The sequence below is a fragment of the Anabrus simplex genome, chromosome 1, assembly GCF_040414725.1.
Source record: "Anabrus simplex isolate iqAnaSimp1 chromosome 1, ASM4041472v1, whole genome shotgun sequence".
NCBI lineage: Eukaryota > Metazoa > Arthropoda > Insecta > Orthoptera > Tettigoniidae > Anabrus > Anabrus simplex.
In genome coordinates this window covers 1,589,325,074-1,589,338,291 of record NC_090265.1, presented here as the reverse complement: position 1 = coordinate 1,589,338,291, position 13,218 = coordinate 1,589,325,074, and the positions used below count along the sequence as shown (strand labels likewise).

The window sequence follows — 13,218 nt, the reverse complement described above, 5'->3', positions numbered from 1 at the left end:
GATTAGGAGGTGGAGTTATAATGATGCAAGTTGAACCTGATTGTGTGTTGACAACAGGGGCCTAAAAAAGAAAAAGAAAATATGAATGAACTGAAGAATAAAATTGAATTAAAATGTGAACTAAGTGCCCACCCAGTCACTCACCTCCTTGCCCGTCCTACGTCGACCACTCCACCTCAAGTGCTAAAGCTAACTGAGTGACGTCCTTGAAGGTCGTTGAGGACTGACTGTGAGGGGAGGTTGAGGGGAGTTTGATGTAAAGGGAGGAATTTAATGTAGTGACATGTGATAACCAACAAAAGTTTAGGTACTTTGGACAGTTATAATTAGTCATGATATTCAATTTCAAAATAGACGTCCATTTATGTTGCTTTTTGATTAAGTTGTAACTGTGTTTTCATGATATGATATTCAATAAACGGAATATCCTTCCAAGAAAATAATTATTCATCGATTTCTCATTAGTAGGTTAAGTTTAGTATCACAGTATGGTATAGTTTAAAGTAATTATTGGATATACATTCTCATAAGTCAGTCGGACTTTGAAAATCTAAATGGTGAGATCCTGTGACCAGACTCGATGAACTTGCATGTCCCTTGAGTGGAGTTCCTTGCATCTCCGCATGACACCAGCCGAGGCATAACACTAACAACTTGAACCCTGAATCAGAATACGTGAAAGGTCACAGTATGGACGTCTGAAATCAAGATATCCGCCCATTCAGATGGCAAGGGAACTCATCAATAGGAACTTTAATGGTTCTGATGAATGGCAATCGGAGTGGAACAACACAGCTCCAGGTGAATGGCAGACCCTCTTTAGTCTTCAACATCCACCACCCGGTTTTAATCTCCCCAGAAGAACTTGGGTTCTTCTCAACAGAGTCCGTACCAATCATGGACGATGTGGGTTATAGTTGCGTAAGTGGGATATGTGCTCCTCCCCTGAGTGCAACTGTGGTGGGAAGAAACAGACCAATGTCCAAGGAGGTCATACTCCGGTCAGCTGAATGAGTTTGTGTGTGATTCTGATGGGGTTGTACAATGGTTGGACAGTTTAGATTTGAGTTTGTGAACTGTTTTTGAGATTGATTGATTGATCGATTGTTTGAAGTGTTATATTTTTGTTATATTTTTGAATGTTTGTATGTAGAGTTATGTACTAGCTATAAGCTAAATAAATAATTTGGCTGTTTCCTTCCATCCATTAGGTTTGAAGTTTCATTACTTAAACCATGGCTTTTGAGATAATGGGAATTTTCCCTGTACTTCCATAGTTACACTGCTCACAGTAGTCTTCAAGTTGCTCCATATTACCAGTAAGTCTTCAGAGTCGGGGGAATTGCTCTTAATGTCTACAGTCTGGGACGAATAGCCTCACCAAAGTCACATGAAAGCTGAATCATCAATTTTCATTTCCCTTACCTTTGCCGTGACTGAGTTTCAGTCCCATTCTCAGGATGACAAGGACATGGTCTGAACCACATTTAGCACCAGGGTAATTTTTGCTGTTTAGGACGGAGGACTTCCAGCAACTTCTGATCAGGATAGAATAAATTTGGTTTCATACCTTGTCTCCAGGGAATATCTACATATACTGACAACGAAGGTGATGTTGAAAGAATGTATTGGTAACAAGCGTACCCTTATCTACACAGAATACTGAAAGACACAATCGTGTCTAACGACAGAGTAAAACAAATTTCAAGAAAAAGTTACCAATTTCAAGAAAAAGCTACTAACTTACCTCCAGGCCTGTAAGCATCTTGCTGAGTATAACCAGTTCCTATTTGTGATGATGGGTAAGATGGCACAGTGGGGTTACCGACAGGAGCACCAGGATACATGCTTGGCTGTTGAGGTACAGCTGCTGGAACGAACTGATTTGCTTGAGGTGCACCATAAGGCATTACTGCAGGAGAGGACTGAACTGATGGATCAACCATATATGGTTTATTACGAGGCATCGAGCTGTTGTTGGCTGCAAAAATTATTCATCACATTAGCGAGATTAGCTTCATGTAGGAACCAAAGGTGACAGTCTAAGATGTCGACAACCTTATTTTTCTCCCTTAAAATACAAATTATCACCATTATTACAGTCAGCTGAAGTATGGTATTTATAAATACAGTCTAATCTTGAGGTGACATGGTTGACATTTGAAAGAAAAAATAATAAAATATTTTAAAAAAGGACAGAGTCACAATGCTAACATTTTTCAGATTAATAAAACCTTTGTAAAGTTTTCCAAACTGTATCTTAGCAAGGAGATAATAGTCCTAGACAAACTTTCAATACGTGTACATCTTATATTTACTACTACTATTACTACCACCACCACCACCACCTCAAAGGTCTACACATACAGTACATTGTGCAAACTAAGTACTTAAGTGAATAGTCTAGACAGCATGCAAGCAAGTTGAGCTTCTCTACCTCGCAGTGAAGCTAAATCAGAGTGAGCGAGTAATCATCTTCAGGCAGTCAATCTATTACTATGATAAGGACAAATGTACATCTAGCTTTCAGCATTTGACACAAAATCAAACTGAAATACAGTGAAACCATGATAATAGGCACCCACTTAATACACTATCCTCCATAATACACAATTTTTCTCAGGTCCCTGCACATCTTGTATATAAAGCCTGTAAAATTTACCCCATATAGAGTGAATCCTGCCTATTATGTTTCATTCGTGGATTAAATTCATTTTCAGCAATCCTTGGAAGAAAAACTGATAGGTCATTAATCTATAAAGTATTCCATCCTTTATTTGCTGGCCTCGCAAAACACCGTTCCCATTATCTGCGCTCATTAAGCCCATTCCCTTGTATAGAACAATACAGTGACCATTGTTTTGTTACTCCTCCTCTCCCACAATCACATTCCTTAGTTCTGGAAAATATTACTTGTCAGTTTCATGCTGTCCTTGCAGTGAAGCCTAATTAAAACAAATGTTTTTTAAAAAAAAAAGCACATTCTCTGCTGGATAAATTAGAAATCTTAACCAAGCATGATCAAAACATCATCCTTAAGCAAACAACTCTCTGGTATATAAAGCATCCCATGGTGTCGATACTGAGGACACTAATAGAGAATTGTAATTACATCACTACAACTGCATCATTGGGAGGATGCATCAAAGAAAAATAAAACACAGGAAACATAAGAATTTGGAGTAGATGTCTTCAACAGTCTCAGAACTCAACAAAATGTACATCTGTTATACTGGACATACAGTTGATCGTCTACTTAATAAAAAGTCCCTGTTAAAACCCAATCCCTTACATTGCATTTTGCTAGGATATATTAATCCAAGAAGTATTTCTTTAAATATCATTAATTCCAAACAACATATTAATACAGGATATTTGAGAAAGAGCTGACAGAGATGACAGTAGCTATCATGCAAGAAGCTCCGAAGGTGAGACAACAGTTCAACAAAAGTAAGACTAAGTACATGCTGTTGCCAAGATCCGAGAAAGATCAGGCTGCACTGTCTGCAGGGAAGAGCTTTCAATCAGTGGATAAATGTTACTTTCAAGTTTTTCAGTCTGTCGAACACTAATGATAACAACTGTAACAGTATAACATATCTGTAAAAAAAAACCTATTTAACAAAGAACGACATGTTTTGTTTATAAAAGAACATCAGATTGTATCAAATTACATTTCTTCTTTTCAAATACATGAAATTGTTTAGAAATGTAGAAACATTTAGATTTACATTCTGTTTATACCCTTTAACCCGATGAGTGCTACGCCCGCCTATAGACAGGCTGACGTGGCCGGCCCAGCACTGTTATACCCATCTATAGACAGTGCACGAGAACTTTAACTTTTTTGAGTTTCCCGGTTCACTCTTGAGTCCGATTCAATCTCTGACATGTTCTGCCATCTGTTGGGCATTATGCAGAACTAACTGATCACGGCTTATAGCTTCGGGAAGTAACTTAGAGCTTTTCGTAGATGTCTGTGGAGTTCATCTGTTATGTAAACAAGCATGGCAGAACAATAAGCTAGTTGCTCTCGCAGCGATGTTATTTCAGATTAAAGAATCTTTCAGTTATTAATCACAGCAGAAAGTGATGATGAACATGATGATTTTAATGAATTGTTAAGAGATTTTAAAAGAGAGAGTGATACAGAGATTGATGAAATTATTGTAAGTGAAAAAGAAACAGAGCCTCCTTCTAAATGAAAAACACGGTGAGTTCAAAAGCTATTTCATCACTATTTTTGTGGCAGATGGATGACTTTTCTCCACCAGACGTTCAAATAAAAGTGACAGACTCTGGAAACCAAGTAGTGTTTGATGACTACCCCAAAATCATTGATTTTTTTAAAAACATTTTGCCATTGGAGTTGATGCAGCTGGTTGTTGTTGAATCAAATTGGTATCACAAACAACTGGTGGAAAACATTGAGCTCTCACCACACTCCAGGTTTAGAAAGTATTTTAAAATTTCAACTTATGTACTTATAACGAGTTACATGTATTAGCTGCCTACAGATTTTAGGAAGTAATTTTATTTTTGGCTCTTTACTTTGTATAAAGATGTACATGCGGGCACAAAAATTGTAACTTTCTTTTCTCTCAAAATAATATTGAACAAACTATAGGATTTTCCATTATCATTTACATTTATGAAGAACCAACATTTATAACCATTCCACTGATAAGTTAAAAATTGAGGTTTCCACAATTTGTTTTACATACGAATGAAAAAACTCAACGCTGAGGTACTAAACAGTCAACTGGTAACTCGGCACTTAAAAAGTTAATATTTGAAAGATCAAACTTATCTTAATGAAGTGCTCCAGTAGTATGCCCTCTCCCCTAGGTAAACCAACAAGGAGTACGAGGGGGTGTACTGCTCTGTCATTGGCGCAAGGCCAGCTAGCCAGTTTGTCAGTAACTTTCCTATACATCACCGGCTACTCTGAATTGTACTTTTAGTTTCATTGTTAATGTTGTTATTAATATTATTATTATATCATCATATTGTAATTGGCTTGGAAATTATATAGGGGTTGTTTAATGAGCATTTAATGGGCTGGCTAGTTTACCGGTAATCTTCCATTACGATAATTTTTTTGGTGCCATCAACGCCATTCATGGAAGTATATTTGTTATTCATTAGTTCATTATATTATTATTGTGTGTTAGGGATTAAATGTAAGTTACTGTGATAAAACCAAAGTATGAAGTAAAATTAAAGAGTATTTCATTATGATATTTTAATGGTAAAAAAATAACCTACCAAAACGTCTAGAGTTGCTATGATGCTGTATAAATTCACAGAATTTACTGCGGATAAAAATATCCTGAAAATTTGTTCAGAAATTAAGTAGAGCAAATAGGTTTTTCTTTCTTAAATGTATGTAGTCACTGAGGTTGGTTTGTTTAATGAGCATTTAATGGACTGGCTAATTTATTGGCAATTAACCATTACATCATTTTCTGGTGCCATTAATGCCACTTGTGGAAGTGTATTTGTAGTTTTGCTCTTCTTCCTCTTCTTCCTAGCATTTTCCCACTGGTGCAGGGTCTGCTGTTCTAATCTTGGCTTGCCATTTTGCACGGTCTTGGGCATCATGTGGTCTTAAGTCCAGAGTCTTCATAGTGTGGTCATTGCCCATTAATTTCAAAGGTGAGGGTGAAATTGGCAACTGTTCCAGGTGCAGCATGCGGGACATGACCACATCATTGGAGACGTTTTCTCGTACCTTCTCAGTGATGGGTGCAATGCCCATTTGATGGCAGACGGTGTCATTTTTGACATGATGCAGGAGTGTGATGCCCACCTCAACCAACGCATCATGCACATTTCCATGATGTGTAACTGGTGCTCTGTAGCTTTGCCAGCTGGTTGGCATTCAACACTGTACAAAGCAACAGGACGTACTACCAAGCAGCGTACTTTGTACTTCAGATGTAGTGGCATCCTTGTGTCACAGAGTACGCCTGTGATTTCCCTCCATCTCATCTATGCTGTATTTATCCTCCTCTGCACTTCATCATTTATCCAACCATCAGTCTGTGGGTGAAATCCTAGATATCTGAAGCTTACAGGCTTCGTTAAGGTCTCTCTATCAACTTTAATTGAGCCATTGCTTGGGATGGTTTCCAGATATTCGGTCTTCTTTTTGTTCACTCTAAGACCATATTGAGAGACAGCTGTTCTAATCTTCAACTTGACACTGCAGTCCACTTCTGGTGGTATCAGCAAGTGCAACATCATCTGCGTATAAGAGAATCCAAGGGACACTCCTCTGCAGATCCTGTGTAATTATGTCCATGACAAGAACAAAGAGCAATGGGGACAATGTGGAGCCTTGGTATACAGCGACTTTCACTGGGAAGCTCTCCGAGATGCCGACAGTGCAATGTACATGACTTGTGGTGTTCGTGTAAAGCATCTTGATCCAACTGATAAGCATTTCTGGTACACCATGGTCACAAAGTCCATACCAGCTCACATAATGTGGAACACGGTCGAAAGTCTTTTCAAGATCAAGGAAGGCAATACAGTGACTGTTGTTTCTCTTGGTGCTTTTCAATGAGCATTCTGGCAGCAAAGATGGCATCAGTTGTTCCAGTTTTTAAATTTTTTATGGCTTTCATTGGTCCACTCCAGTCAATTCTATAAAAAAGGATTTTCTGTTTTCTGTCAGCCCAGTACTCTTCATTCTCTCGCATCTTAACCTTATTTCTTCGTCTGAAATCAGACATACTATTGTCTGTTTGTTGATCTTCGTTTGTAGTCTGGTTTATCTGTGTGTTTCTTGATTTTTTCTGTTTTATTTTTTAAATCTTCTATTGTAATTTGTAGTTCCCTTATACCTTCCTTGTTTTTTGTAATCCATCTAATGATGTTGTTGTGCTTTTCTGCTGTCCTGAACAGATGTCCAAAGAATGAAATTCATTTCTTCGTTATTGTGCTCATTACAGGTTCCATTTCCTTGTAGGTTGTTTCATATCAGCTCCAGTGTAAGATTACTATAGACTGTTGGTTAATTAAGAAATTGTTTTCAAAGTTATTTACGACACACAGATAACGTAATATGTGTATGTGATAAGGATGTCTCAAACACACAACCATTTTTGAAAACACTGATTTTTTTTTTTTTTTTTTTTTTTACACAAGTCAATCAAATTCATAACAGAATCAAAAACTAACAAGAATATCAACTATTTTAGTCATCACAATCAGTAGCAATAATGACAATGTGTCATACAAAATACACAGAAAATCCACTCAGACATCACACACAAATAACAATGAATCCAACCATCCATACACACAAATTAGCAGGACTTAATACAGTGATATGCAGAGCAATTTCCATACCAATGAGCACAACATATTTCAATGAAGAAGTACAAATAATAAATCCAATCATGAAAGAAAAAAAACACCCTCCTGACACAGTAGATAAAATATTAAATAAACTACAGAAAAAAACAGATAAATAGCACACGGAAGAGGGAAATATGTTGTCCTCCAATACATTAACAAGAATACAAACAAAACAGCTAATAGTTTCCAAAATCAATGTCTAAAAGTAGCCTTCAGAACGAACAACACACTGCAAAGACACATAGCACATGCAATTTAAACAAAAAGACCTTTTTATGAATTCAAATGTCAAGAACCAAACTGCAACACCACATATATAGGCCAAACAAAATAAATTTCCACACCTGATACAAAGAACACAATAATATGATTAGATACAAACGAAAATCAGCCTTCGGTGAGCACGTATACGAGAACTAACACCATTTAAACATCAACATAAGAAGGCATGTGACTGTATCCTTAGACCTTCAATATTGAAAATATTAAGAAATTTTGGACTCCAACCAAAATTAATGAAACTGACTCCCGACAACAAGTTAAATCACTACAGGGAATAGTGCAGAAAATCAGCCTCAGAATATCCTTCGAAAAGACAGAAATCATGTTAACTGACCCATAACTCGTAAATAAAATCACAACAGATTAACAGGAAATCAAAATAGTTGACAAATTTAAATATTTAGAGGACATAATAACACATAACCTCAACGAAAAGCAGACGTGGCATAAAATAATAAATAAACTGGCCACAGCACAACATATCATCAAGAACACACACAATAAAAAAGGCCTCTCAATAGCCACAAGACTAAAAAACCATAAAATAGTTACACAACCAGAAATAATGCAAGTGAAACCATTTACAAAACAACTAAAATTGCACAAACAGACACAATACTCGAGATTGAAAGAAGAAGAAGAATCAAGTGCATTAAAGAAATAACAACCAAGAAAATGGACACAAGAGACTAGCTTCTAATGAAATCTACAAGGAAATGGAATTGGTAATGAGCACAATTAGGAAGATACAAATTGCATTCTTATGATATCTATTCAGGATACCAGAAAAAAGGATCATCAGGAGAATTATTGAAAACTTATGTAACAGTAAGAGCAACATTAGATGGATTACAGAAATCAAGGAAGATATGAGGGAACTACAAATTACAATAGAAGATTTAAAAAACAAAACAGACAAAATCAAGAAACTCACAGAAAAACCAGACTACAAACTAAGATCAACGAATGAACAATGGGAGAAGTGATTTTTGTTTGTTTTTTGTTTTGCTATTTTGCTTTACGTCGCACTGACACAGATAGGTCTTATGGTGACGATGGGATGGGAAAGGCCTAGGAATAGGAAAGAAGCGGCTGTGGCCTTAATTAAGGTACAGCCCCAGCATTTGCCTGGTGTGAAAATGGGAAACCACGGAAAACCATCCTCAGGGCTGCCAACAGTGGGGGTTCCAACCCACCATCTCCCGAGAGCAAGCTGATAGTTACATGACTCAAGTCACACCGGCACTTGCTCGGTGCATTGTTCGACACTACTGCAACTTTAAAATATTTCTCTTTTACATTGCAACATTTAACTGGCCATGGCTGAAAACTGGCTGAGGAAAATAGAGACCGTCATATCTCTTGAAGTTCATTGATCATGATACAAAATGCCAAGTGAATTGGAAATTGATGCCCCTTGAAAGAAAATGGAAGTGTTTTATCAGATGCTGTTAAGTCAATTCAAGGGATTAGAGCTCTCTGTCCAGATTTATCTCCACTTATTATTTCCAAATCTAAAATTTTTTGTACATACTTCCTACAATTAGGCCCTGATCTGGTTCTGCTTAAGAGCCGGTGGAAATGTTCAGATTTCTAAGGAGCACAACTATGGCTCCAATTTTTAGAATAATATGTGGAGGCAAACCATTAGTTCCAAGGAATTCAAGAATTATGTAGGAAAATGAAGTAGCAGCTTCCATCTTCAATATTAATCTGTTGATTCTAGTGTACGGTTTTGAACTGCTGGGTATAAGCCCAATGACTTTCAAATTAATTAACTCTTGAGAAAATGATGACATCCTTCACAGAAGTGAACATTTTGCTATAAATTTCAATCACAATATCATCATGTCCTAAAATTCTGGCTGATTAGTTCAATAACATTTGATCTGTTACCATATACAGAGGAGTAGTTGCCGTTACAGATTTCTTGCAAAAATTCAGTGAATTCCCTTTTTTCTGGTGGTTTTCTCTGTATATATTTACATAAGCAGCATATCTTAAAGACAGGTCAAAGAGGAGAGTATTTAAGGCAATTATAAATAAATAAATAAATAAATAAATAAATAAATAAATAAATAAATAAATAAATAAATAAATAAATAAATAAATAAATAAATAAATAAATAAATTGATAAATAAATAAATAAATTGATAAATAAATAAATAAATAAATAAATAAATGTTTGTTGATTAGCATATGGCAAACCTTATGATCTCCCACAAGTACAATTGTTTTCCCACCAGAAGGAATGGAATGTCATTACCTATGATATAATTTAGAAGATGAGTCACACACTTAATGAATGACTATTTGCCATTGGGGCTTTATCTCATACTGAGCCATGCTAATCAAATTTCATCAGCTGCTTTGGAATTTAATTTTAATCCTGACACCGATCACTCATTTAAATTTAGAGGAATTTTGAATGTAATGTGCACTGTTCAGCAGCTAGGCACAAAACAGTGGCTACTGTTGTCCATGTTACTGATATCACATGAAGCCCTAAATTGAAGCACTTTTGTTTTATATGTCCTAAATGTTTTTCTAGTGACCATCGATGAAAAATGCATTCCTGATATTTGTGTTCTTTTGTTGGAACACGTCAATGATTTCATTAAAAAGTGAAAGTTGTTCCTGGTTTGTTATGAGCAGGCATACCAAGTTGGCCAAATCAAAATTGAAAATTAGCACATTAATATGACACGGAGGATCGACTCGCTTCTCCGACTACTGGAAAGAAAGAAGTTCTCAGCCTCAGTGTTAAAATTAAAACATGAAAAAAAAATTTTAAAATATTTTGCTCAGATTGGTGGGTATGTCATGCTCTACTAATCCGTAGTGAACATGTTAAATATAGAGATGATGATGATAATGATAATAATAATAATAATAAAGCTAAAAGTACAATCCAAAGTAGCGAGTGACATCACCGAAACATGATGTAACAGAAAGTTACCTACAAAATGGCCAACTGGCTGGCCTTGCGCCAATGTCAGAGCATTACAACACCTTGCTGATTTACCATGAAGAGAGTACATACTATTGGAGCACTTCATTAGGGTAAGTTCTACTTTCGAGTATTAAAGGCTATAAACAGAATTTAAACATAAATGTTTCTTACATTTATATACAATTTTATGAATTAAAAGAAGAAAAGAAATGTAAATTGTTAGAATCTGATGATGTTCTTTCAAGAATGAAACATGTCATTCTTTGTTTAATAGTGTAGTATTTTACAGGTACACTATAGTATTATACGTGTTATAATTAGCATTTGACAGACTGGAAAGTTTTTAAAGTTATATTGACTGAGTTGACACTGAGAAGTATGGCTTCCTTCTTAACAAATCAGTTGGTAAATTGAAGTACTCAGGAACACTGTTCACCATGTAACAAAGGCGTAAAGGAGAGGATCCAGAGAGAAAACAAGTATTTCTTCAGTCTATGAAGTGTACTGCAATCCAAAGCATTTTCCTTGTTGAACAAGGATTAAGAACTACAGAACTGTCATTTGTCCAATAGTAATGGCTCCAAAACATGGACAGATAGGAAGAACAACCAAGAAAAGCTTTATATTTCTAAAGGAAAGTCAAGCAATGAATCATTGGGCCTATCAAAAATGGAAAGGAGTGGATGCAGTAGACAAGCAAACGAGATATAGAGTGATGAGCAGATACTGCATCACGAACATCCTGAGAAGCAGATGAATACAATGGATTAGCCATGTGTCAATTACTACAAAAGACTCAACCCACTGTTACACAAAGACTGTGATGGTGAGATGACCTGGAAGAAGACCTACACCAGTTGGATGTCATGGGAGATTGGAAGACAGAAGAAGATCTAGATCGGTGGATTCAAAGTCTGCCTTTATTTATTATTCACACATCATTCGTTTGATTATATTTTGGCATATTCAAAAGTAAGGGTCAAGTACACTTCAAATAATGAAAATATAACAAAACAAATAATTACTCAGTAAAACTAAAAGTAACACAGTGCAGAAACAAATCTAGACAAGCATTACTACAACAAATTAGGAATGAACATCAATGCAGTACAATAACACTGGAAGGTTTACTTACTCCACCGTGTGGTGGATGGAGCTCTATCTGTGGGATGGAACGGCTCACACCATGTCTTCTGATATAACTTGGGTTCTGATGGACTGTAAGTTCTATAGGAACCTATGGAGATTCATAGGGAGTAAAAGCTCCTTCCCTAACACTGAACACCTTAGTCTCTATAGAATAGTTCTGTGCATGGCAAAGTAACCAAGAGAGGCATTAAAAAAAAAAGAGAGACACTGTCATATTTCTCTTAATACAGGACAACATTTAAATTTAAGAGAGAAAAATAGCAAAACGAACACCACAACAAATTAAGGCAATTTATATTCTTGGCAAGTGCATATATTATCACCACAAATAATTACTGTAACTTCTCCCTCCTTTTCACATATTTCTCCAAAAATGTCGCTACATCAACCCACTTGTGGAGTTTAATTACAAAACAAATAACCATGCTGATAATTTTTCTCTGTACATGTTTTATAGTCACCACTCCAAACTTTTGACCAATGGTAAGAAAAATCGATTATTTTCTGTGTTATCTACAGTTACCACCTACAGTAAGCATTCAACCTGTAGCTATTCCACACCCTTTGCCTAGTACACTAGCCCACTCCTAGAATTTTAATTCCAACAGTAACAAAGGATATTATAAAACCTGCTTATACTTCTCAGATGCATCACATTAACACTTCCTGTTCTTCCTCTAAATATCCTCTTTCTGGTATTCTGAACACTTTTTGCATGGACTGAGTGTTCAAAATTCATATTTGTCTTGACACAGAAACAAATTTTCTGTCAACATGCATACTTGAAAGCAGAAACAGAATCATTCAAGTATTCTGTCTTTTCAAACTACTGCAGAGAACTGTATTAATGTAAACACTAAATGAACAGCTTTTCTACTCAATTTACTTTCTTAGTACTCTGATGATGATGATGATGATGATGATGATGATGATGATGATGATGATGTTTGTTGTTGAAAGGGGCCTAACATCTAGGTCATCGGCCCCTAATGGTACGAAATTTAATAATAATTTAAAAGTTCAAAATCATCCACTGACCAGAATAAAAAATGTGATAAAGAATGAATGGATGGATATGAATTTTAAACAATCAGTGGATCCGACCCAGAAACTGCTGACCAAGGGAGTGCTTCTAAAGCACAATCCTGAATCGAGGATGCTTGTTGTCTAAAGGGGTCCAAAATCCAGGTCAATGGCCCCTCATAATTGTACTTATCGCTAGTAAAGTAGAACCATGGTATATGTCATGATGCAGTACTAATCAAAAGTAGCGTAGACTCACGGTGTTTCACACATTACGGTACTACTCACAAGTATTGGATGTCGTGCAGGTAATGTAGACCTATGGTGTTTCTCACCTAGGTGTAATAATCATGGGCGCCGGTATTCTCGTGGTATTCCTCATATAGTGGGTACTAATCACAGGCAACGCAGACCCATGGTGTCACTCATACAGTGATACCAA

General features: G+C 36.2%; 1 protein-coding gene across 3 annotated transcripts in view; it reads right to left on the bottom strand.

Moving 5' to 3' along the window:
- Sec31 (secretory 31) overlaps positions 1-13,218 on the bottom strand; it is a 386,738-nt gene that overhangs the window by 81,311 nt on the left and 292,209 nt on the right. For all 3 annotated transcript variants that reach the window (XM_067138230.2, XM_067138232.2, XM_067138231.2), the window contains one exon: positions 1,748-1,981. In XM_067138230.2, coding sequence (XP_066994331.2) covers positions 1,748-1,981 — 234 coding nt within the window. The remainder of the gene's footprint in view (positions 1-1,747; positions 1,982-13,218) is intronic.